The sequence below is a fragment of the Neodiprion fabricii genome, chromosome 1 (genome assembly GCF_021155785.1).
Source record: "Neodiprion fabricii isolate iyNeoFabr1 chromosome 1, iyNeoFabr1.1, whole genome shotgun sequence".
Classification (NCBI taxonomy): Eukaryota; Metazoa; Arthropoda; class Insecta; order Hymenoptera; family Diprionidae; genus Neodiprion; species Neodiprion fabricii.
The window spans coordinates 36,458,062-36,483,879 of record NC_060239.1 but is presented as its reverse complement, the minus strand read 5'-3'; the positions used below and the strand labels follow the sequence as shown (position 1 = coordinate 36,483,879).

At 35.6% G+C, this 25,818-nt stretch overlaps 3 protein-coding genes across 12 annotated transcripts; all 3 read left to right on the top strand.

Moving 5' to 3' along the window:
- The first annotated feature begins 145 nt into the window (after positions 1–145).
- On the top strand, positions 146–7,253 carry LOC124188080 (CCHC-type zinc finger nucleic acid binding protein). Of its 2 annotated transcripts, none has more exons than XM_046580443.1 (3): positions 146–344; positions 2,881–3,140; positions 3,878–7,253. In XM_046580443.1, the coding sequence occupies exons 2-3, from the start codon at positions 2,889–2,891 to the stop codon at positions 4,097–4,099; spliced, it is 474 nt and encodes a 157-aa protein (XP_046436399.1). In that variant the 5' UTR covers positions 146–344; positions 2,881–2,888; the 3' UTR covers positions 4,100–7,253. The 2 variants fall into 2 exon arrangements, with proteins under 2 accessions (XP_046436399.1, XP_046436392.1); XM_046580436.1 differs by having other exon boundaries at positions 150–344; positions 2,881–3,152.
- A 410-nt stretch (positions 7,254–7,663) lies between these two features.
- Positions 7,664–12,282, top strand: LOC124177642 (PMS1 protein homolog 1-like). Of its 2 annotated transcripts, XM_046560233.1 has the most exons (12): positions 7,664–7,963; positions 8,153–8,273; positions 8,358–8,525; positions 8,650–8,924; positions 9,080–9,199; positions 9,438–9,584; positions 9,704–10,185; positions 10,308–10,659; positions 10,774–10,918; positions 11,046–11,361; positions 11,562–11,709; positions 11,793–12,282. In XM_046560233.1, exons 1-12 carry the CDS (start codon positions 7,682–7,684, stop codon positions 11,898–11,900), a joined length of 2,664 nt encoding a protein of 887 aa, XP_046416189.1. In that variant the 5' UTR covers positions 7,664–7,681; the 3' UTR covers positions 11,901–12,282. The 2 variants fall into 2 exon arrangements, with proteins under 2 accessions (XP_046416189.1, XP_046416198.1); XM_046560242.1 differs by lacking the exon at positions 9,080–9,199.
- A 94-nt stretch (positions 12,283–12,376) lies between these two features.
- Positions 12,377–24,287, top strand: LOC124177648 (clumping factor B-like). 8 transcript variants are annotated; one of them, XM_046560257.1, is made up of 12 exons: positions 12,377–12,656; positions 12,808–12,972; positions 17,958–17,997; positions 18,159–18,324; positions 19,211–19,365; positions 19,529–19,621; positions 20,037–20,180; positions 20,686–20,868; positions 21,412–21,627; positions 21,761–21,950; positions 22,197–22,319; positions 22,390–22,626. In XM_046560257.1, exons 3-12 carry the CDS (start codon positions 17,965–17,967, stop codon positions 22,521–22,523), a joined length of 1,437 nt encoding a protein of 478 aa, XP_046416213.1. In that variant the 5' UTR covers positions 12,377–12,656; positions 12,808–12,972; positions 17,958–17,964; the 3' UTR covers positions 22,524–22,626. The 8 variants fall into 8 exon arrangements, with proteins under 8 accessions (XP_046416213.1, XP_046416258.1, XP_046416273.1 ...); XM_046560302.1 differs by lacking the exons at positions 12,377–12,656; positions 12,808–12,972 and adding exons at positions 14,635–14,989; positions 15,117–15,151 and having other exon boundaries at positions 22,200–22,319; positions 22,390–22,628; XM_046560317.1 differs by lacking the exons at positions 12,377–12,656; positions 12,808–12,972; positions 22,390–22,626 and adding exons at positions 14,638–14,989; positions 15,117–15,151; positions 22,649–24,287 and having other exon boundaries at positions 22,200–22,319.
- The last annotated feature ends 1,531 nt before the right edge of the window (positions 24,288–25,818 follow it).

The window sequence follows — 25,818 nt, the reverse complement described above, 5'->3', positions numbered from 1 at the left end:
AAAATATAAGAAAAAATTAACGAAAAATCGCGAAATATTTATTGAATGGATTTTGAATGAAAATTCAGGGTATGTGGTTCAATTCTTCTAATTGACGGACACTCTTGAATACCTAGGTATTGTAGAAACCGGAGGTGTTCATTGTTGCAACGCAAGTTTGGCGGGCAGCGGTTCACCGATTGGCGGGTCTTCGCTCCTGTAGTTAATGGTCGTCGTAGCCGTCCGTGTAGCATCAGCTCGAGATTTTTCTTAAAAAACGAGGTTTTGCGCGAGTTGGTTGTGCAAAGCCAGTTGCCGAGCTGTTCATAAGATTCAGAGATCGAGAAACGACACTCATTTAAAAGGTAAATATTAATATTATAGTAAAAATCAATGCTCGATAGTTTTACGCCCGCGGCATACTGTCTCTGCACGTGGTCTGCTGAACTTCTATCACTTTTTACCCAAGTATTAACGAACATTATCCATTTACCGATCGAACAATCGTCCCGCCGCATTGGCCCCGTCCCAAAGCAGATTCATTCTGTCTTTTAATTCACTCGAAATCTCTTTTTCGCCTGAAACAAGGATTACGGCGTCATTGTAGGGTGCCATCTTCGCGTTGTCGGCTGTGGCGTACATGTTCTTGAACGAAAAGGAGGGGAAAGCCACGTTGTCCGAATACGTTTAATTATCGAGAAAATCACCGTTTCGGCGCATCCGGCTTCAACCGTTCATCAATTTTTTCCCCCAATCATCATTATTTCGTTACCAATCGTCATCTCGGCTGAAAAATCTAATCCGTCCCCCCCTTGCGAACCCTTTAATCGTGCATCTCTACAGGACGCTCCAAAAAATTTAATCGTCGTATTGTTGTACTCTCACTCCCCGCATGGAAATTGCGAACCGATGCGACCTCTTATCCGAATCAATTTTTTTTCTCTTATTAGCGTCGTATTGTCTCTCTTTTTACTGCGCGTCGGCTTCTTATCCTTCAATACTTTTTTCTTTCCTTTTCCCTTGCTTTCAACAACTTTTACGTCTATTTTATTCCCACACGTACCCTCCTCTCCCTCCTCCCATCCTCTTGCCCCGCCATCGCGGCTATTTACTCGGACATATAGCCATTGAACCCATTTCGCCCGATCCTGCCAGATTCTTTTTGCCGCAAGTTTTTTGTCTCACCTAACTGGAAAAAAGAGAATTTCATCAAATTTGCAAAACAGGCGAACGTCTACCGGTTGTTTCAAAATCCGTTGTATCATATTCTCTCGCCACTTTGGTGGTTGATATTGTTATTATCAGCATTATTAGTCATTTTTTCGTACGTCATTCAGCCGATTATTCCAGTTTTCGCAATTTTTCACACGATCGAATAACTGTGGGGAATATTTGTAAGATATTTTTCCTAGTCCAAGCTACTCCAATTTGATAAAAAAAAAAAAATTAAAAACTTACCTGATTGATTTATGTGTGAAATCGTAGTTTAATTCTCACACATTCAAGGCCACTGAAGTAGTCTGCTAGTGTTTGTTTAACATACAAAATGAATGCCAACGATGGCCTTGAGTGTATCAGAATTAATCTAAGGGTCTGTACATACATGATGAAAGAGACGTATGAGTCAGAGAAACCTAAAAAGTACCAAGATAATGTCGAAGCGGTGACTAGTAGCAGATTTTCTATCTTTTTTTTATTTTTATTTTTTATTTTTATATGATTTGTTAGTGGTGAAGTTTTTTTGAATCTCGATAGAAAATCATCCATGTCAATTTATTCAAAGCTTCGTAAATATTACCAAAAGTGGGAAAAAAAAAATCTATAGCCAATTATTATCTTCACAAAATTATACAGTTTTCAAAAGCCTCATGCGATTTTACATTTATAGTACATTTGTCTGACGCTTGCTCAATCGAACAATTTTTTTTTAACACAGTCGCCAGGATTTATCTCATTAATAAATTTGCTGTAATTATAATGGCATATAAGATTTTTTTCTACTACAACAAGTACCGATATGACAGTGCATTTTCTGCATCAATACACAAAGAATCGTATATCTGCCTCTGCAGCCTTTATCTGAATCCAGCTACTTTGCATGCAAACCCAACACATTTATGCCCATGTCCGTTATCCATGATAGTAAAAAATTAAAATAAAAAATAAAAAAGAAACGTAAATGAATATTGTCAATCTCTTTTGTCAGGAACTGACTATATCAGATATATTCAGTGACAAAGCGTGAGGTTGATGTAGGTAATGGATTCTTTACGTGTTGCCATTACTCTGAAGTATCCAAGTTTTGCTGCTGCTTTAAGATCAAGGCATACCTTTCTATTTTCGTACCACCATGATGCAAACTCTGCAAGAGTTTCACCTGCTTTCTCTTTTCGTTATTTTTTGGCACGGCTCCCCCTCTGCAGCTTTTTGTCAATTCCTTTGTTAACAATTTTCATCGCAAGAATTTCAAACATCTTAAATTTCTTATAGAAATCAACACTAGATCGACGACGGATTTTTTGTTTTAAAAAAAAAATGAGTGCAGTACACTTTTTACTCCAACCCCTTTTCATCACATATGGTTACAATGCAATGAGAGTTCACCTAATTTGCACGCTTTGTACGCTTTTCGAGTTACTGCTGCACCCTGAACACTGAAAGCAGAAAGTAATGAGAAATTTGGGGTATCCATTTTACAAATCATGGAAGTAAAGTGCTCACAGTTAGCGATATGTATTTCTCAAAATCATTTGCGAGTTCAAGTGGCATTGTACTTGCCTCGACATGTGTGCAAGGTCCTTTTTGTTTTTCTCAAATTATAAACATATTTTCAGTTATTGACTCTCCACGCTGCTAAAATATAAAGAAAAAGAAATAAATCACATCTTTCTTCTGGCGCAGACTAAAAGATGAGTTCAAGCGTGTGCTACAAGTGTAACCGGATGGGCCATTTCGCACGAGAATGTCCGCAAGGCGGTGCCGGAGGCGGCGGCCGAGGAGATCGTGACCGTGACCGTGACGGTGGTTTCGGTGGACGGAATCGTGGTGAGAAGTGCTTTAAGTGTAACCGATATGGTCACTTTGCACGTGATTGTAAGGAAGATCAAGACCTGTGCTACCGTTGTAACGGAGTTGGGCATATCGCGAAGGACTGCCAGCAGGTAGGATCAAACGTGAGGACCAATTTTCATCAGAATTTTTATTTAAACCATAAGTTGTAAGTTAATAAATCAATGAATGTGTGGAAATCTGAATTGCACCTCGATAAACATCAATTAAAAGAAATCAAACTTTTTATCGATGATTTATTCTCGATACAGTTCAATTATATACTAGTTGATATCAATTATTTCTGTAACTTAAATTTTCATTTGTCTCATTTCCCTCAATTTTAATTTTTTTTTTTTTTTTTTTTTTTACGTACTGTACTTTTCTGTTGTTTTCTTACACCTGTTCACGTACCACTGGATCATACTTACAAGCGGACGTTTTTATTAGTCCTTTATTGACTCAGCAGGTACACAAAAAACAACATGTTTGACTGCAAAGTTGTTTTACCCTTGTAAACTGTTATAAGTTATACAAATTTAAAAACAATGAGAGAATACATTTAAAGACATGAATAACAGTTACTTCCAACTTCATTTTCAATATGTAGAAATACTTTTAGCTCATTACTTGCACCTATGACTCATGCAGATGTTCAATATTTTGAGCTACAATTTGATACTTTCTGCAATCATTTTTTAGCAAAAGATTTAGTTTTAAAGAAATAAGAGTATTGAAGAAGTTTGACTCAACCCTTTCTTTGATTTGAGATGAATCGATGAATAATTTTAGTGAACAATGGTTGATTACAAGGGAAGTCGTGTCTTAGAAATTAACTATATGTTGACAGGTTCCTGAATTGAGCTGTTACAACTGTAACAAGACTGGGCACATTGCTCGTAGCTGCCCTGAGGGTAACGACTCTGGCCGATTCTCTGGACAGAGCTGTTACAATTGCAACAAGACGGGCCACATCGCTCGAAACTGCCAGGAATCTGGTGGTAAAACTTGTTACGTATGCGGCAAGACGGGCCATATAAGCCGTGAATGCGACCAGGATGATAGGAAGTAGGAAACAACCGAAACCTCACAAAACAATACACATTTATTACTGATTGATTGATTGATTGATCGTTGGGGATAGTAATTAGAGTAGCGTTTTAATCGCTCCAAGTATCGTACCAAGATCATTCAAAAAACTCCCCCTGCCCTCCCCTCCGCCCACCGTTGTTTCTTCGCAAGGGTTTCTTAAAATCTTTAAGTTTTTATCGCTGTTAATGCCACCACTGTAAACTATAACAATATACTGGAGATAATACGAATGAATCATCGCGTAGACGCCATCCTCCCCTTTCAATATCTTATGTCCACATAATTTAACGGTGCAAGATGTATAGTTTTATCCAAATAATCTTTTTCCCGAGACATTGCAAGAAATTTCAATGTCATCACAATCGCGTGTATGAACTATTTGGATTTTTCATCGTCCGCGTTGTTTCACTTACTATACACACGTACCAATTGATCTGTTATTCCGAAAATTTTTCATCTTCAACAATTTACTAAGTTTACTCAGGTTGGTCGACTATGAAACACTTATGTATCCCAGTGCTTCATCATTCTATTACTGTACATTGTGTTTCGGATGTTTAATCCGAACTACATTTGACAAAAATATAATCATCGCCATTTATATTCTATTCAAGTTGAAACTATATATCATTGTACGGCTTTGGTCGAACTTGCAAAGAAAAAAAGATTGAAAAGTGCTTAATGTTCTCGTAAAAGGGAATTGTCCATAATGTTATATAAGCACGAATCTTCACACAAGTTGTCGAATATTCGAAATCGCGCTATCGAATCCTTTCTGAATTGATCTGTACATCTTGTATTGTGTCCCGTATCCTCTCATCGATTCTCTACATTCAATTGACTCGAAATGAGGAAGAAAAATGAAAATGAAAATAAAAGAAATGGTAAAATAATAAAAACATGTTCGAGAGACCGACCCTGAATATTGTAAGGTTTAGTAATGATAATATTACCTAATATTTAAGGATGTATAAGAGTAAGCACTTTTTGCGCTAGCCTAGATTTGCTCCGCAAATGACAATTGATGATGTAGTAGTACGCAAAAAGCTGGAGTTGTTTTGTACTATAAAACTAGGTATACTATAGTCGCTGCTGGTGACCTTAGTCTTATCATTTTTTCGTTTCCATAAATGGGTTCAAATCGAGGTTGTGTTATTTTATTAGATATGTCTCCGATTTATACAAAACATCACATGACGGGATTAAACATTTTATTTCTGAGTGGTAAAAAATGTTTTCTTATTTATGATCAATCTAGTTTCCAGACTATTTCCTCCTTAAATTAGTTCATCTCTTCCAAACTTATTAAAATGTAGATCCTTTACTATTTTCAATAGTACAGAAATGAATAATATTTCCGTCAGTTGATGTCTAGTTTTATCCAAGATACTTCGATGATGACGACAAGGACGACGATGATGATGGTGGTGATGATGATGATGATGATGATGATGATGATGAGCAAAATTTCAGTATGCGGCGTCTATAGCTCGAACGTTCAATTGATCGACCTTATTTTATGTACGCTGACATCGTTATAACCAGGTTTAATTCGGTTTCTGCGTTGATAGTTTTTTTTTTTTTTTTCTTAGACATTGAATGACTGATTTGCACAATATAACGGGTGTGCTTATTGAATATAGCTCTACAATAGTGAAAAATACAGGTGAATTTGATTGGAGTTGTACTGTAATTACACACCTTTTATACTATCAATGAGGAATATTTTATTTCCCAATTCATTAGTTAAAAGTGTGCAGTTCTGAAAATAAGGGGAAAATTATTATCAAATTGTACAGGGGTTTGTATTTGAATGGTCAACATTTACAGAAGACTGTGCTAGTTAAAAGTGTTCTACGTTCTTCAAAAATGAACTGTTACTCAACAGATCTACAATTGCCTTATAATATGAACTGATGATGGACTCTTTATTCTTTTAAAGAGGAACCTAGCGACGAATTTGATTAAAACCCTTTTATTTATTTACGGATATGATTTTTTTTTTTCCTTACATCTTCGTTACTTTTTGTTTTTTTCTCTGCAATTTGTTTTATACAATTTAAATTAACACATAACTATGGAGAATTTATGATTAGAAGTTCTCGACAATTTATGGGCGAAATAGAATGAGTTTATGTTATTTAACCAGCAGCGACGACAATGTACTAGTGTTCAAAAGCAAAGTGCAATGTCTGGTGAAACATGTACCAATATATATATATATATACTATATATATATATAGTAAAGGTATCCTGGGCAACTTGTATATGCCGCATTTAGTAGTAATTCACCATGTTTTTACATCTTTGTTCTTTGAGATATAATATTTTCTTCTACACGAAATACAGAGAGCATTTGAAAGGCATTTACGACCGTGTATTACGACCTGTGAAAATTGTGTCCAACTATCATTTCGCGACACTCTTCAAGAGACCACAATCGAAATGCTTTATTGGCTGTTTGTGTAAATTTGCTAAATTCTAGAGAGTCGGTCCAAAACAGATACCAGAAGACGGTAACCTTATTGTTGACGTATTGCATCGTATATGATAATTAAAAAGAAAGGAAAAGAGAAAGAGAGAGAGAAAGAGAGAGAGAGAGAGAGAGAGAGAGAAAGGGGCAAAAATAAGAATTTGTGTAATCAGTGGGGGTACCTGGGCTACGATTCTCTGCTACAAGACTTACGTATGAATAATGTAAAAAATATGAATGTTACAGTATATAACTAATTCGACCGGCGTCTCCGGTCAAGCTCGACTTATAAACTAATATTATAATAATACTTGAAGGAAGGAAGAGGAAACAAAAATAAATAAATAAAATGAAGAAGAAGAAAACGAGAAGAATAAAAAAAAAACTACAAAATAATAAGGATAATGAGTATTTGAAGTTGTGTTTTTAAACAGAATTTTTGAAATAGAATGCGTATGGAGAGGCACATTTGATTGGATTTTTTTTTCCATCATCTTCCCGTCTGCCTACATCCCAAACGGACGTCCGATTTATACATAACTACCTATAACAGGTTTATGGCAATGAATTACTGTAGAAAAGAACGTATTTTCTGTAATTATGTTACGTTGCGTGGAAGGGAAAAAAATTATTTACTAATAAAATATAAATGTCCATCTGATTTTATGTTCATCGTCCTCTGCTACTATTTGTTAATTTAATCTTTATTGTTCAACACGATTAATTTCTACAAAAAATATTTAACAGATGTACAGAAAAATATGTCTGAAACGTAACTTCGCCGCCAGTGAAGAAATTATGAAAACAGATTTTCCTCGAGATTTTCAGATTTTCGTTGACATATGTTTAGCGACTGTGTATTACTCAAGTAGGCTTGTCAACGAAATTGAAAATCGAGTGACAATTCCAAGGATTAAAATCGTAGCATTGATCGAAACCGCGAGGTAAGAGTCATTATTCTTACATGGTGCTGCAAACCACAGCAAAAAATCGTTTCTCAACAGAATGGGTGTCATCTCGGATTCCATTTTCTTTTCAGATCAAGTCACGTTATATAAGTGTCACACATGCATGTATACATAGAGATAGATGTCGCCTGAGTACGACGTTCGAATTTTCATTTTAAATTTTCTTACGTGGGTTTGTGCGGGAACTCTTGGAGAATACAATTTGGTATTGTCAGTCATTGTAGATTGTAGGGTTGATTTTAGAATTATATATTTATTAACTAATATGTCTATTCGAGCTTTGAATTGTACGACAGTGAAGTTAGTGACAAGCACGCAGATTATAACCTCCGTATCGAGCGTCGTCAAAGAACTCGTCGAAAATTCATTGGATGCCGGTGCTAAGAATATAGAAATTAATCTGGTGAGACTGCCAGAAATTATTTATCTCAATAATACTGTGAATGGTTATAAATTTTATTGTATAAAATACACGTGTATGTGTATAATTGTATTCGTAAAATTTATATGAGATTCAAAAGATGTCGTTATCTCCATTCATTGGTCGATGATTTCGACTAATTTTATTTACTTTTTCATATTGATATTGTAGACTGACGATGGTTTGTCATTAATTGAAATTCGAGATGACGGTTGTGGAATTTCTGTCACCGATGTGCTGAACATGGCACTGCCTCACTGCACATCAAAGATATTCGATTTTGCGGATTTAGGTGAGCATATTATCAAATATGAATACCATGAAATTATACACCAATAATCCAGACTAATGGGAACTCATTTACTCCTTTCATCAGAATCGTTGACAACGTATGGGTTTCGCGGCGAAGCTCTCAATGCAATATGCAGGGTTGCAGCCGAAGTAAAGGTGACAACAAAAACGATCCAAGATGAAACTGCAAGGTCTTATGTTTTGGACAACAATGGAAGTATTATTAGTAGGGAGTTATCTCCTCCCTTTGTCGGTAAGAACCAAATTTTGACTTTCATTTATAGATTGAAAAGAATGTTACATAATGCAACTGTTAGTATCTGCATCCAATATGTTTGTGCCACTGCTCTTGGATCCAATAACTAATTTTTTTTCAGGCACTACAATACGAGTTAAAAAATTGTTTGACCGTATTCCGGTGAGGAGGCAAATAATTTCAAATGTGAAGAAATCAAAGCAAGATGTAAAACACATTGAAAATATTCTCAAAGGCCTCAGCTTGGCTAAACCAATCGTCAGAATGACTTACAGAGTAAATAATCACTTGGTATTCTTAAAACCGTCATGTGATAATATAAAAGAGGCACTTGGACATTTTCTCGGAGGTAAAGTGGTCGCCAATTTGGAATGGATTACTCACGAGGACTCTGAGGTTTGTTAAAACTAGCTAATAAGTTCTTATCTGTAAAAACTGAAAGAATTTGTAGTAGTCCTGCATTCTATTATTGTCCAGTTCGTACAACGAACATTTCAAAATACTCACTCTAAAAAGAAAAGTAATTTTAAAACAATATATTAACATTTTAGGTAAAGTTACAGTTAATGATACCCAAAAAAAAGGTAACAGACTTGCAACTTGTCTATGAGCCTAACCAGCAATATGTGATAATAAACGATCGTCCTGTTAAATACAAGCAATTTGAAAAGGTAAATAATTTTTACATTCCAACTTTGCGTCCAAATTTGAATCCTGATTGTTTCACAGTTCCATTCTCAAAGTAGTTTAAGAGTTTGGAAATAACTTTCCAGACTGCTTCCTCCTTTACTCGACGCAATATTTTTATGGTTCACTAAAATAATTAGTCATGAGTTTCGAGATAATATGCAAGGTTTTTGAATATTCTTATTACTGTATTCCACATGTTTACTAACTTTTTTGATACAGATTATCAGTGAGAGTGTAGCAGATCATTTTGGTGACAAAGCTCCAGCAAAAAAGCGGCCAATATTTCTCATGAGTATCACAATTGCACCCAACGAAGTGGACGTTAATTTAGAGCCCAATAAAACATCTGTATTTCTTAAAAACCAGGTGATATATTGTTCGCTTGTAATGTAACCTTATTCATATGTTATGCAAAGTTGTAACTAACTATAAACTTGAGGTTAGTCAGAACAATTCTTCATACTCATCAAATTTTTTTCATTTAGGATATTATATCTGAGAGGCTTGACACGGTTTTAGCAAATTTTTATAATCTACGTGATGAAAATACTAGACCTGAGATATCCAAGATGAATACATCGATGTGTGGAACCCCAGAGTATCACGATATTACACCAAATGTTATTAGAGAGATGGAAGTACCTGTATGCAAGAAATCCAAGTTAAACAATAATAAAGAAAAACCTCGCGAATTTATTGTCGATCTAAATACCGACTCTGATGTGAAGAGGAAAGGATCTGATAAACTATTCTCAAACGATGGTCTGACATCCGATGTAAATTCCAGTGTTATCATTGATGATATTCAAGGTCAGAAAACCGCGCCTGCGGATAGAGATAGCATTAGTATATTATTGAAAACTTTCCCTGCTCCTATTCTGAGCGATTCTGACGATGAATCAAATATAGAAAAGGATTTCCATAGGCATAAAGAACCGAGTATATTCAAAACTGGCCATGCTGTAAGGTAATATTTTTCAATACTTGGTATAAGCCTTTAGGTTTTAAGATTGAAGGAATAATTTGCATTAGCATCTATTTCAAACAGACCGAATACATGCTAATCTCTAAAATTTATTCAAATTTCAGACCTACTGCAACTGAAAAACAGAACTCTGAGTTTGGCCAGGAAATACCTGGGAATAAACCAGAACCGAATGCTATAACAGCTCCTCAAGTTGAAAGTAATAACATGCAAAAGAATACTGAATTAAGTACTTGTACCGACTACTCCGAAACATTGAGCCAATTACCAATTGTCGATCTTGGTGAGGATTTTGATATTGCTGCAGTACTAGAAAAACCGACCCATTTGCCAGTGTCTGAGAAGGTTTCGAGCCCGTCAAAATCTTCCAAAGACAACAATCAGTCCGACAGCAGTTCGGGAAATTCCGATTTCTTGTTAAACCTTTGGAGTAGGGGACAAATACCAGGACTAAGGGTAAGCCTAGTTCTTTACCACATTCAGCACTTACCTCATAATGTAATTTATTCTATTTTGCTTTACATTTATTTACTTGTTTCGAAGAGTGAATTGACTCTGTTTTAACAATAGAGCCCCACTCATGTCTCCGTCTACGAAGTTCCAAAAAACACTGCCAAGTCCAATAGTAGTGAAAATCAAAGTAAAGAGCAACCGAGTTCCCAAACTATATATCACATTGGATTTTCCAAGTTTTCCTATGAAATTAGAGCTCAAGGTGAGTAATGTAATTATTTTCAGTTCCTCACTTGTAAGAAATTTTTCCCATCAACAATATAATGATCATTTTAGAAAACTTCAAAATTTTAACGTAATACATCTATATTTTGTTTCGGTTACTTCAGTACTTGAAGAAAATCCAGGTGCAACGTTGCCAATGATTGGAAAGATTTTGGCTACTCGTTGGAAAGAGCTCTCGTCCGAGGAACGTGGATATTACAGAGGCTTGGCATTGGAGGAAAAGAAGAATGCGGAGGCAGAGAAGAAAAAATTAAAGAACATTAAGCTGACCCAACAAGAGGCAGACAAGAATAAAGCAAGACTTGTGCAAATGCTTGAATCGATGAAGAAAAAGAGCAATAAGAAATGCTCGCTGAGCGAAAGAACCACTGCTATACAGGAAATGAGTATTCAAAGCATAGCTAGGAGTTTCTACACCAAGTATGTATCATGTCAATTATCAATATTTCATTATTATGAAGGTATCCTTTAGTCCGTAATTCAGGACAGCATGTAGCGATTCACCTCTCACCTTTATCCAACTCAATTTCATGCTTCATCTGTATTTTTGACTGTGGTATAAAATTTTATTCTCTAAAAATAAAAACTGCGTCGACCGAAGTGATGAAAATGTTTTCCAGGCCAACGACGAATTCCTTGGATCAGATAACAATTATTGGCCCAATTACGGGGGAGATTTGGGCTATAAGATCCGGCGCAAAGATTTGCGTTTTAAACAGCGCAGAGATAATGAAAGATTTAGATCCCAAAGGATGCGAAGAACCAGAGGTGAGGTATTCATTTTTCAATTAATCTCGACGCTTCTCGCAAATTTTCAACTTTGATTAAATAATATCGGTCTTTTCTTGCAGATGAATACTGAAAGAATTGCATCAACTTTGCAGACGTGGTTAAGAGAAAAAAAAACTATTTTGCCAAACTTGCATCCAATCTATAATATCGGAACATCCACAGTTTGAGTTTCGAAAAAAAGTCACTAATTTCCTTACAATTCTATTTATTTAGCGAAGAAAGGAAAAAATCTTCTACTTTCTTTTATTGCATTCAGTATACCTGCGTTTTATTCAATCGAATTGATCGCGTGAAATTACTATTTCAGACACGATAATAGAATTCTTGAATTTCACTCTGTCACACAAGTTATTTATCCTTAGTTATGAAACAATTGCAGAAAAGCTTCTCCCACTGTACCATCATAAGCGATACACAACCAGCTACATTTACTGTGCGATAATTGCTGTATAGACTGAATCATAATTACCAGAGCTATATATGAAAAATAGTTTTCGAACTGAAAAAATTACCGCGGCACAATCAAAATATACATACGTCTTAACAGAAGACTTGCTGGTTCATCTATTCACTTAGTTAATTTAGAAATAATACTGTAGCTACGCGTTCAGCACGTTTCAAATGAGTAACTGCTTGTGATTAACATGCATATAAAATCTAGGAAACGTCTGGTATCTATTTCTTCTGCAACGGACTTACAATAGCTTTGTAATATTTCGTTCCTAAATTTACAATGACTTTCATTTTTCCTTTCTCTCTTATCTTTCATCACTTGCACATGTTGCCTTCGGAACAACTAATGACCAAGTTTGACCTAAAGCAATTAAAACCTTGATAGTCGTTTTATAAATTGGCTTTCTTCGCAAAAACGTGGATTCTCGGTGTACAGTGACCGTCAAGAATGTGGATTAATCCCTAATTTGGTGAGTTTTTGAATTTTTTTGCTTTACAACACGAGAATGCACATTTAATAATGTGGAGATAATTAACCTTTCTCAAATAATATACGATTAATACACATTTGTAAAAGAAGCGATACTAATAACGACGACGAAAATTTCTTCTGCTGTACAGACTCTGGGAGGTAAATGCGAGATGAGATTATACCTAAAATTACAGCCGTTTCGTAGCCTTTTCTTCCATCAATATTTCTTCATCAAGGATCAAAATTGAGGTGCAGGTGTCGTGCGTTGCGGCTTGCACAGCATATCACACTTATCGTCGCGGCTATTTTCCAGGGTAAATAATTATGCATTCTTTCTTTATTATTATTATTCCACCGAAACATATTTGTCATATTTTATATAAAAATTTGTAGAAGTAAAAACGACGAGGGAGAGTGAAATGACGTAATTAATGCAAATATGTAATAGGATTGCCGGCTTCCATACCAGCGGTACAATGGAAATGTTTGGTCTGTTGAGATGTGACGAGAAAAATTTGAAGAATATCATTGTCAGTGAATGGATATGTACATGGGGAGAATATAAGACTTGTGCTTATTCACGAGTATAATTATAGCGATTATCGAAGCTTCGGACCTTGATCAACCGGCATATGTACATAATACGAGCAGGGGAAATGTAGCTGGTGGATTCCGTTACGAGATTTAATTAATTTCGAATAACGTGTTTATCACAAACGCTTGTATACCTATGTAGAACACGTCCGTGTATTTGTCTAAATGCCGCAAGTGGCGCACTCGCGCAAATTTTTATTCCTTTAAATAGACCCAGCATATACATGCCTGTATAAATGGCATGAAATTCATGCATTGAGATAACCCGTTGCGCGACCTCTCGATAAAAGGCGTGCAGAAAGATTCCTCTTCACTTTCGCCTACATGCGATGCACGCATATTATAATTGTACCTATAACGTAAAACATGCGACGTTCGTAATATTAATATACATTATTCGACAGCGAAGTTAACAGGTATAAAAGACTTCAATTTCTTTCATCTTACACAGCGGCAATCGCGACCGTTCAAACCCGAAGTACAATCATCAGTGTTTACGGAAATGACAGACGAATTACAGCGAACCATAGATAAATTCGTTTCACGATAGTTATGACAAACAGAGACCCGAAATTCGGTGTTTCTATCTCATTACGGTAAACAGCAATGCGTGTTAGGTATAATACAAGTCTGAAATCGTTATCGAGTTCGAAATAGACAGAAACGATGTAGGTGCGGCAAGGTAGAGACATTTCCTCGTTTATTCTGTTTTTCGATAACCCCGATTGTCGTATGCAGTAAGGAGCAAAAATTCGATTGAAAAAATACCTAAGTTCAATCACGTTTGCGTATGTCCACGCGATACGACAAAATCTACCAGTGATACCGATAACCGAAAGATAATTAATTATCGGCGAGTAAACGAGAGGGGAAATATCTGTCAAAATGAAGTTCGATTCGAAACGTAGATGTAGAAGAGGCAATCATGCGGGCGAATTGTTCATCCTCGAGATAACTGGTCTTATACGATCATGTGGGTATCGTCGATGAAGAGTGACCGAAAGCCATATACTTGTTAGACGGTGCGGCGACGGGGCAAACAGAGCGCCGGAATTCTTGGGCTGATCTCTCGTAATTGCCGATGTGCGGTATAGCTAGTGAAAATTATATTAAATGCCATTCATTGGCTGCATGCATGGATGTGTAACAACGTGTATGTACGTACACGGTGCGCAGCAAACAGTAAACACAATGAGATGATGCTGCTGCTTCTGCTTCTTCTGCAGCGGCGGAGAGATATATGCGCATGCATGTATGTAGAAACATACGTACAGCGGGAATATGTATATATCGTTTCAAAAAACATCGAGACGCCGTTACGGTCCCGCGATACGATTGGTCAAAGGTCTTCGAAGCAGTTACAGAGCGACACACGACGCTAGTTTTGTCTCTCCCATTCAACGACGCGATTGTCTACCGTCGCCTCTACGTATGTTTCCTCCTAACGACGGAGAGTGCCGGTTTTAAATCTTCTAACCATCTTCGTAATACGCAGGACCGATGTTACTGTTTTTTTTTTTTTTTTTTTTTGATTAAGGAACCGCGACAATAAATTTGTATATTAGAAGGAAAAAGTAAAAGATACGCGTTATACGCAGCTACAGGTGTACTTTGTCGGCTCTCCGTTTCAAATGGGACGAATAACTTACATAAGTATAATGTAGAATAATTGTTGCCCGAATCTGCAATACTCTTCGATGTTCAACACCTGGACGCGTTAATATTGATCGTTTATTGGTACAGATTCGTTGTTTAATGATACAATCTGCAGCCGGCTAAAAATCGAGGCGCGAAAGCTCTGCAGTTTGTTTTTTTCATTTTCTTTTATTTATTTATTTTTTTTTTTTTTTACACATCGATTCAGGAGCAAAACAATTCGATCACTTCGAACGATTTAAGGTATGTAACAAAGTTTTCTAATATCTCGTATATCTGACCTCGATATTTTTAATTCCCTTTTCGTTAGTCGAATGAGAAATTCGAAAAATATATTTTTGAAATATGTCTGGAATGTAGAGAAAATACCGTAGCTTTATAAAACGAAAATATTCAACGCGGCATCGTCGGTCGGGCGTTTCTTAATTAAGTTTTGAAATTCGAGCGAGTAGAGAACGGCCGGTGAAAGAAAAACCTTGAGTATACGAATTTTGTCTCGATGTGTGAGAAACGTTTTCTGTTTACGTTTGCGCTAATCCTTAGAGTTCGCATGTTCCTCGTATTGTACATGGAACGATTCACCTGTCGCTCACCTCTTCGCGCGCTCGTTTCTTCGAACCAACTTTGAGACAACTTCCGGGCCGCGAACGTCGTCCACCACCTTCGATTGTAAACACATACGAGGTACGATTATTAACAGTGAATAATAAATGTATCCGTTTCGTTTCTATATCCGAATAGCTATCGCGTCTCGACAATTCGAGGTACGAAGTTATCGTTAATGGGAAGTTATTTTCAGAGCTTGTGACAGGTAAAATGTTGAGATATGGATGTGAGAATTATACTTCGTCAATTAGCCTAGGTCAGCTCTTCAGAGTTTAGAAAAATAATGGACACCGTTAGTGTTTGTCGGTTCTACTTATTTATACGATCGAAATTAAATGCTGGCTGTGTATAAAATCAACGTGACCGCCGTTGATTGATAATACGCTTGCAATTTCATGCCGGCTCAAAGATCGTTTGCGCCTATCACACCGTGCATCGTAATAATTCGCATCGGAGTAAAAATAATAATAATAATAATAGTTATAATTATGATAATAAATTTAAAAAAATTAAGACCGCCGAGACGGTAGAAACTTATTTCAATTCTCTGACGAACGGTTCAGATCTGTCGATTACACATAACATACGTTATGATTAATTGAACTTGAAATCCTAAGGGGATACTGTAGTTCGTTCTTACCGACTGCTTTGAATGTTAGAAAATTCAAATTCTACATGCAATTATGAATCAAAAGCCACTAATAAATTTTTGTGTAGCACAAAACCGATATATATTGCTGTATTTTTGTTCGGTAGTGCGGCCGTTATGTCCTTTTTTGCATTGCGATGCATACCGTCCGATAATAGCCAAAACATAAGACTTTTGACGCGGTCGGTAAGGAGGAACTGTAGGATCCCCTTAAGTCGTGCTAATCGCGTGCTAATTACGAAAAACGTATGACACGCACGTGGTCAACGAGTCGATGGTGATCTATCACGAAACAGATAATTTTCGCCGTAGTAAAAATATGTTGATTGTATGTGAAATACAAAGTGAATCGTTGTATCATGACCGTAAAATATTTTTGACCATAAAAAATTATCGTAAATCGAGTAAACCTTTAATTGATAATTGCGCAATGATACGTAGTCGAGAAAGAGTATATATAGTGTCGTATTTAAGATTAGTATGAAACCGTAAAATCAAATGAAGAATAAAAATCGAGAAAGTGTGAGTGTTAAACATCGGAGAGATAATTTACAAGCTCATATAAATCGTGCTCAACAATTCGTGACCAATCCGTAATGGAAAATGAAAAATAATAAGAACAAAAATTGGATAAATAAAAAGCAATATTTGGAACGGATACGAAACTTGGCGTAGAGAGGAAACAAGGTTTAAAATAGACTTTTCGAATTCCTTTTCGGTTTGAATAATTTTCGACGATTTGTATGAACGTTCGTATCAATGCCTGCGAAAATTTTTGAGAAACTTTTATTGTCCACCGCGCACTGAACGTAAGTTATAAATATACAATGAAGAAAGTTGTACTCCGATAATTGGTATCGGAAAGTCGTGACCTCGGGGTATCGCTGCTCTGTAAGAAGATTCCCTCGTATGTCGCTTACGTGTGTTTATATTTATGTACCGTTGACGAACATACATGTATCATCCATGCACTACGTTTATAACTTGGCGAGCTAGCCGCAAATCTAGCCACACACGATTCAGGGATACTTAATGCTGCTGCTGCATGCTACCGAGTTTGCGACGGTGTGATTTACGATAAAAATCACAAACAGGTCTCTTCGGGTCTCGTGTTGCGAAACACCAGGTCTCGCAGACCGCAAGATGGTTGGCCGCATCAATTTTTTTAAATTTCCTCTTCTCCCTCGTCGCGTAGAAATTGGTCCAATTTCAGCGTTGATCCTTTTTTTTTTTATTATTCACGTACACCGTTATCGTGCAGGTCGTTCGTTTATTAATTAATCATTTTTCAAGGTGAAATACACCCTCGATATCTCATCGTTGGGGTTGAAAGCGGGCAAAGATTTGAGAGAGAGATTTTGATCAAACTGTTTGATGGTCTTTTCTTGTTTTATTTTTCAATCCTTTTTTTTTTTAACGATCTTAGATGTATGTATCCGTTCGTGCAATATTCTTATTTATCGAGGTGTATCGGTATTTCTTGACTTTGTTATTCCATGCATATTCTGTCAATTCACAACGAAAGTTTTATACATATATGTACTCATTATCGAAATGTACGAAAAAACAAGAAATCGAATGCTTTAATCTGGTCATCAATTCTGTTTTTTATACGGTTTATTTATACTAGCATTAGACTTGCTGACAAGATTGTTACTAATTGGGTGCGATAAAATAAATGAGAAAGCGTCGGAAGATCCAGAAATTCAAATTCTAATTATTACGAAAATAATTATTTACGTATAATCTGTAAATAACCGATCGTTGCTCTATTTCTCTTTCACGTGTTTTCAGACTGATAATGAGCGTGGAAAATACAAAAACTTCAAAAACGGTGAGTTTTTCATAATTAACGACAGGTCATTTAGTGTAATCAACATAATTACAGACACTTGAATTTTACAAGTCAGTTTTCTCGTCGACTCGATGATAAAGCATGAATATAACTAAAATTTTCCACACACCAGAGTAATTTCTATTGAAACTTGATTCTAGATGACCGGAAAAATTGGGGAAAAGCTCGGCGATATCGTGGTTGCTGGTGCCGAGGCTGCGGCTCAAATTTCTGTTGGCCAAGGAATCCTCAGAGTTACCGATCGCTTGCTGTGGATCGTTGAAAAATCGGCACAATGGAGTCTACCGGTCCAGGAAATCAATTCCGGTACGTAATTATTGTATGCATCGATTTAAGGCGGCTGGTTGGCCGAAAATCGATGTGTTTTATTAACTTGATTACGACGTAGTCGCACATTGGGTGTTTATTTAATTGTTATATTCGTAAGTTACGAAGATCTCGTTAAAAGTAGAAGAATAGGAAATTGTGAGATTGATAACTATAGTTTAAAAATTATTGAAAATCTAATAAATATATTCGATTTCACGTTACAATGGCTTATTCCATTCGGAAAACTATTCTCTGCAAATTCACCAGAATAAATTTTCTTTATTTTTCACTTGGCAATTCAACATTGCCATTTGTTCACCGTATTCAATATCGGTGCAATGTTGTAAAATTCAATATTCAACGATACCGAGATGATGGAAAATAGAAATCTGTTTTGGCGATTTTGTAGAAATTAGTATTTTGAATAAAATTAGCCGTTTTAGAGTGAAGTCGAATGAATCTACTACGTTTTTAACTATTTTGAAGCGATTTGAAAGAAAACATCGATATATATGCTTTTGTTTATAATTTCAGTGTTTTCTGTTTTTGTAATTCCAAAGGAATCTTTTTAGCTTGTGAATATAACGACTTGATAAATACTCAATGTACGACTGTCTCGTCTTCTAATTAATAAATGGTACCGATGTTTGTGCGAACCAACCCCCCTGAATCAACAAAATAAGGGAAAACTTGAGTCCTCAGATCTACTGTTGATCTGGTCAAGAGTATTACTGTTTTTACTAATTCATATTTCAGTGATGCAGTTTTTTTTTTTTTTTTTACGCAAAGTCAAATTTTAATACACCATACTTGTCATGCATATCAACCGGCATATCTCGTTCCTCATTTTGGGATGTCTATAATAACGTATAAACATTTTCAGAAGAGAATGGCAAAACCTTTGGAACTATAGAACTTGTGCGTCCGTTGCCCTGGATATTTTTCCTGCCAAGTTTGATAATGCTGCGAGTTGTTAGACTCAGCGTAAACGTTGGTGCCGTCGTTCTTGGCTATCCTAAGCTACAGGCAACTGGGATGGTCAGTTTCGCTTTATAATATATGATAATTATTTATAACTTATGTACAATATGCGTCGGGAATTTTTGAAATGCATGATTGAAACAAAACTAGAAATCCTGCAATACACCAACAAACCATACCATGTATTCATTTTTTTAAAGCTGATTTCTGGTTGTTACAGGTGAAGATAATTCAGAAGGGACGCCGACGTCTTCGTGCGATAAAATTAAGCGGCATGAGGAATATGAGATCTCGGAGGGTTTCAGCGAAGAAGGTAAGAATACGGATTTCCACTTCCATTTGTATGTAAACCTAGTCGCCATCATCTTCCTGTTTGTGTGGATCATGAATCTGCTGTTGCTAGCATAACTTTGTCTTGCGCGTTATTGGTGCGATATATGTAAGTATGCATGTCTATCCAGGTATGCAGAGTCTGTAAAAAGTTGTTTTATTTGTGAGATTTTCTTTAAGATAAAACCTAAAATTTGTATTTCATTCAATTTGTACAAAATCAGAAGAAAATTGCAAATTCTCAATCGCTAATCCAAACAATACCCGATCAACGATTTGTTTTTACTTTAAAATTCTTCTACAAGAGAGCCTTTTGTGTTGCATTCCTTGAGTTCTGTCTGCGCCGCAGAACGCTCCAAATAAATTTTGTAATTGTGATGGTGATGGGAAATCTATAGGAGGAGGAATTAAACGAAGCTAAAAGGAGCCTCGTTAGTTCGATGCTTTCCACTCTTTCGGCTTTGTCCTGCTTGGAAGCTTCCCGAAGAACTCCTTCACCTCCGCCGACTAAAGTTTATGTCCAATCCAGTGAGCCAGATGCAGTGAGTACAGGCGGTGAAACCTGATAGAACTTACTTCAATAAAATAAGACTTGCACTGCAGAAACTAGTGGCCAATAGAAAAATGTTTATTTTTTATTCGAGGAACCTTATGAGATGTTACTATATAATTTTTCAAATGGTAATTCTTATATTATTGCGGCATATCGAAATTTCCACTTGATAACTCATCAGTTTTGGTTAGTAGAGCTAATTGTCTGTCATTTGTAGTAGTAAGCACATGTATTGTCCATTAAACAATACGATATGTCCTTTGAATGTATAAATCACGTTTCTTATCCGACAAGTTATGAGGCGTCATTTCAATAAGCATTTTTGGAAGCAAAGTGGAATACTTTAAGAATTTTTAAATTACCTATTCGGCAAAGCAAAAGATGTTTTGCAATGCATTAACATAATCTGGGCTTCAAGACAAGCGATACATTATTCTCTTGCTGTCCAAGATCTATTGTTGCTGATGAAATCAATTTCTAGTCTCTCTTTGCAGACCCCAACACCGGAGGAACAGTCAATGACCGAATCTGCCAACTCTCACGTTGAATCGAAGCGGAAATATTCACAGGTTACCGAACCCAACGATAGTTCTGAAGATTCCGAAGAAGAATCAACGCAAGCGCAGCTTGCCAGATTAGCGGCCGAAGACAGTGAGGCCGATGATGAGGACTTTGATGTAAGTTTTCAGTATTTTTATAAACCTGTCGATTTTCATTCTTACCTCTGTGCGCAAGTTTTCAGAGCAAAAAAAAATTGTTGCCGCTGTTTATTTGAAATAACAATGATAACGTCACCTTACTGTTTTTTCCCCTATTATACATGTGTTATTGTTAATTCATTATCGACCAGCGTTACAAATCATACGTTATATCTAGACTTTGGCTCATGTCTGCCTTACACATTTAAAGTACTAATATTACATGTAAAGAAAATCCTCACACTAAATCATGAAATATTGTTCCATATCACTCATGAATGGTCCTTGAGACTTGACCTGAAGTTAGCTGACTGATAGCCTTTAATTTTTTCACATTTTTTCTGTCATACGCTACTCGAATATTTATAAATATTATTACGAGTTATTATAATTTTAAACTATAAAATTACCAGTATTAGTTTCCAGTTGTGATGCACTGTATTTTTCTCTCTTGGTATCTGAATTATTTTTTGTCTTCTGCTTCATAAAGTCGTGATTTTAACTTTGTTTTTTTTTTTTCAGCCTACTAAAGAAGAATTGGCAACTTCTGAGAGCTCCAGTTCCGAGGAAGACGATGGTGATTATCTAAGTGAGTCAGAAATCAACGATCTTCGCCTTGCCTCCCATTTGAGCCCCGGAATATTCATCAAAGATGTAATCACTGAAGAATTGGAACCGGAACCAGAAACAACAGTAGATGATGAAATAGGCACAAACGAAATGTTGGTTTGTGTAAACGTAAGAGTTTTCAAGTTGTATATTTGTGATCTAATATTACATACATTTCTCTGTTTCGTATTTTTCATTGATTAATCAGTTAAACTTGAGAAATTTTAAAAGAAAAAATAATTTTTTTGTGTCCTATGTGCAGAAAATGACCGAAGAAAAATCCCTGGTCACGTTAGAAGCAGCAGCAAAAACTGAAAATGATAACCAGCCGCATGATTCACATATACCCGTTACTCCTGGGCAAGACGGAATAGTTTCGGGAAATTTTTATTCTCCGATCAACTCGCAAAGTGATTCTATTGGAGATTACACATCCCCTGAATCGAATGATTGTAAGTCTCGTTTTTCCTCCTATTGCTGGTTTTTGATCAAGAAAAAATGATTTTTCGAACACACAATGGGAAGAACGTAGACTTTGTAAATAGAATTTATTAGCAGCTATTCTATTAGCTTCGTGTCTTAAAGTAGAATGGATTCGAAAGCAATGAAAAATTGAAAGCTGTTTTAGTACGTCTTCATCATCACGTGTTCATTATGTTACAAAATAAAAAATTTTCAATTTTTTTGTCCCAATCCAGCAGCAAAGCAGCAAAGTGATATAAGCGAGCAGTTCAATGACGTGTCAGATCAGAGCAAAACCGACATAGAAACGCACTTTGATAACGGAGATTCGAACGTTAGTGAATCATCGACAATTTCAGGTACGTTTGAAACGATTTCATTCCAATTTATACTACCAGTTATACCCTGTACTGTGTTTTATTTCAGTAGACTGGCAGTTGGATAGCTCTCTCTTCTCGCACGGAAACTTGATCTTAGCCTGTTTTTTTCTTATACTCTCAATTTTCTTGTGCCACTCATTTTTCACGAAAATGTCATTCGCCTTTCGTTTTATTGGCCATTGAATTTTTCGAGTCGAATAAAGCAACAATAATGCAGATATTGCTCGACTGTTATTTACTGTCCTTGAATCAATTGAGGAAAAAAAAGTGTATAGAATTGGCGATTAAAAAAGATTTCTTGACATCAGGAAATTCTCCAGAGGGGACTACCACGAACGGTACCAAGCACCAGAAACGAAGTAACGCCACTGGTAAATCTCACCACAAGGGAAAGCATGCCAGCTTGTCACACCGCAAGAAAAAATGAGCTGAAACGAAGAACATATTCAACATATGGACTATACTAACGGAAGTGCACCGTTGGGCATTGCATAATTCTTTCTTAAACCGTCAATGGGTATTCCGATCAAATAATAAATCAAAAAAAATTTTCAAAACAAAAAATAATTATATATGAAAGAAAGCACAAAAAGAAAAAGAAAGAAAAGAATTGCTGAAGAGAAAAAACAGATAATATTGCTACTCACGATCCACGTTGTTTAGTGATACATGTTTACCGCAAAATCGTACCCTACCACACCTAGACTTATGTAACGTGTCATAAAAATTGCAAGGGCGCAATTGAATCGCGAGAAGAAATGGTTTACTCTTAATTTAACAATTGAATTTGTATCGTGGTAATTTTAAGAGAATGGTCTGAAGCAGTGCATGATCATGGTTATCGTACATCTTTATCTTATTCTATCTTTTTATTGTTACATGTTATATTATTATTGTTAATTTTTGCGCGAAGTCGACACCGATGTGTGAACTGACTTTTCAATTATTTTTTCACGCCCAGTAATTCAACACTGGTATAAAAGTGATGTGATTTTTTTGCAATCTCGGATGCAAAAAAACAAGAAACATTTGTTCTTTCAGAGCTTATGAGAAATTCGTTTTGAGAGAGCTGACGTTGCATTCAACCATGCTCGTTGAATTTCAAAACCATTTTCGCGTAAAAATTGGTTATCCCGTATACACGGGATGAGTTCGAGCTTCATTGATCCTTGAGTCTGATTGACTTTCATTTTTCACTAGGTTAATATCACAAAAGTGAGAGGAAAAGAATTTTCGGAATATCGAATATACTTATCACCAAAGAGGATAGATTATTGTAACCCCAATTCCAATACGATGAAATAATTTTTAAATGCTTATTTCACATCAGGCTGTTTGGTAATCTTGTCGCTGGTCGAAAATGAGTGCAAAAAAGGGAGAGCAAAAGTCAGAAAAAATAAATCTGTAAAATGAGTGATTACCAATGACTGGATAATAACGATTGATATTTCAAGGCAAAATTCCAGTAAATATTTGACTTGACCGATGTAAATATATTTAATTCAATATTTCCTTATTCATTTTTTCATCTTGATAACAGTTATCAAAGAGCGTGTCTTCACCTTTGAATTCATCTCAAAGGTTCGTGACCAATCCACCGAATTAACAGTCATTCATTCGTTTACCTATTTTATTTTTTTCCTTCGTTTCGTTCTGTTTTTTTTCCACTAAGTGCCTTCATTTCAATTCCACACTGGGATATTTTTATATACTATATGTGGCAGCCTATCCGGAAATTGATCTGCCAAAAAGTTTTTTTTTTTAACTGTTGCCATATGGGAAGTTAAGCCGTAGGTGCAGAAACATTTTCAAAGCGAGTAAACAATTTGCATTATAATATACTATAACCATTACTTTCGGCACTTTTGGCAATACTAATGTGTATCGGCGACTTAAGCTAAATGTCTAATTCGAACTTACAAAAAATATATACGGACAAATATTTTATATTGAGTAATATTTATTAATTGCGCAGCACATGTACGTCGTGAATATATGAATCTAATAACGCTAATAATAATAATAATGGTGGTTTATGTCTATAATTTTAATATATATTGTTTACGTGAAAAATAAATCTAAATTACATGTCTACAATTAAGTTAGTAGAAAAGATAAATGAATAAATAACTCCTCAAACTTTTCTGCAAACTTCTGTAAGTTTCTGAATTTCTACGACTCAGGGTTCGTACGCGCAGGGAAAATCGGAAAAACTCAGGGAATTTCTTGCAGCAGGGAAAAGTCAGGGAATTTATATAATAAGACTGGAATTTTGAGTCTGTCGAAGAAATACACTCGTTTTTGTACAAAGTACAAACGATCTTGAGGAAAAAAAATTACACTTAAAATTTTGTTTCGTTGCATCGCTTCATACTTTTTACGTATATTTAATTACGTATATACTTAATACCAAACCTTCTTTCGTTTTTTTCTTGCGGAAAATTCCAGGCTGTTGTTTGTAAACTGATAGTTATATAGTAAGATAGTTAATAGATAATATTGAAAGTATTAGTATTAACGTGTAAAAAAAAAGTATTGTCTTTAATCAGCGGTATATTTCTTGAAAGGTTAATGGAAAAATCCTTTTTTCAGGATGAAATACCTGGAAAAGTCAGGGGATTTCAGTTTCCCATACCGTGCGAACCCTGGACACGTGCGATTTGCACATTTTTGTGAATTCGAAAACATGAATTAATCACAGTGTTACTCACTAGTTGTATCTGTTGGTTGAAGCGATGTATGACCGAATCTATTGAAATTTCCTTGATTAAATTGAATTTGTTAAATTCATTTCAAAATCAATAAATTTTCACAAAGAGATTTCAGAGTCTTGACGAAGAAACGTAGGAAAATCCGGAACAACTGCGAGAACGTTGACGAATAATGAAGGAAAATTGTTGATGAAGAATGTTGAGATTTTTACCAAAAAACCTCGTTGAAAAATGGCTAAAAATTTGTATTCCTTCTATCTATCTATCTATCTATCTATCTATCTATCTATCTATCTATCTCTCTATCTATCTATCTATCTATTTAAACGCTGCTGTGTAATTTTTACAAAATCTATAAGTTTTCACCAGAACATTCAATCACTTTACACAGATTCTCCAATCGAAAATGCAAGTTCATCGATCTTAAAATCATAACATCGTTTATGATCATACGCTATGTATTATTGTTTACCGATTGGATGATTTAAAATTTTTTATGCCTGAATATATGTAACCTGCAGCGCATGAAACTTGCAAACAAAACTCCTGAATTACAAGACCCGCAATACAGTCATGAGAATCATGGCTGTGCAACAAGGAGTCGCAAAATGAATTCGTTCTATCGACAGAAAATGAATAAAAATCAATATAGTAAGGTCACATGAAGAAAAACATTTACAATTAGAAGACAAGATTGTGGGCCTCTTTTTATGAGAAACAATGGGTATAAAAATTACATAACAATTTCATTCCTTCGTTATTTATTA

Excerpts from the sequence above, each read along its gene's own strand:
- LOC124188080 (XM_046580436.1), top strand. The coding sequence starts at position 2,889 with ATGAGTTCAAGCGTGTGCTACAAGTGTAACCGGATGGGCCATTTCGCA. Across the intron at positions 3,153-3,877 it reads GCCAGCAGGTAGGATCAAAC|GTTCCTGAATTGAGCTGTTA; the intron begins GTGAGGACCAAT and ends ATATGTTGACAG.
- LOC124177642 (XM_046560233.1), top strand. The coding sequence starts at position 7,682 with ATGTCGCCTGAGTACGACGTTCGAATTTTCATTTTAAATTTTCTTACG. Across the intron at positions 8,526-8,649 it reads GTTATCTCCTCCCTTTGTCG|GCACTACAATACGAGTTAAA; the intron begins GTAAGAACCAAA and ends ATTTTTTTTCAG. Across the intron at positions 10,660-10,773 it reads GACAAATACCAGGACTAAGG|AGCCCCACTCATGTCTCCGT; the intron begins GTAAGCCTAGTT and ends TTTTAACAATAG.
- LOC124177648 (XM_046560257.1), top strand. The coding sequence starts at position 17,965 with ATGAGCGTGGAAAATACAAAAACTTCAAAAACG. Across the intron at positions 18,325-19,210 it reads GGTCCAGGAAATCAATTCCG|AAGAGAATGGCAAAACCTTT; the intron begins GTACGTAATTAT and ends AAACATTTTCAG. Across the intron at positions 21,951-22,196 it reads ATCCCCTGAATCGAATGATT|CAGCAAAGCAGCAAAGTGAT; the intron begins GTAAGTCTCGTT and ends GTCCCAATCCAG.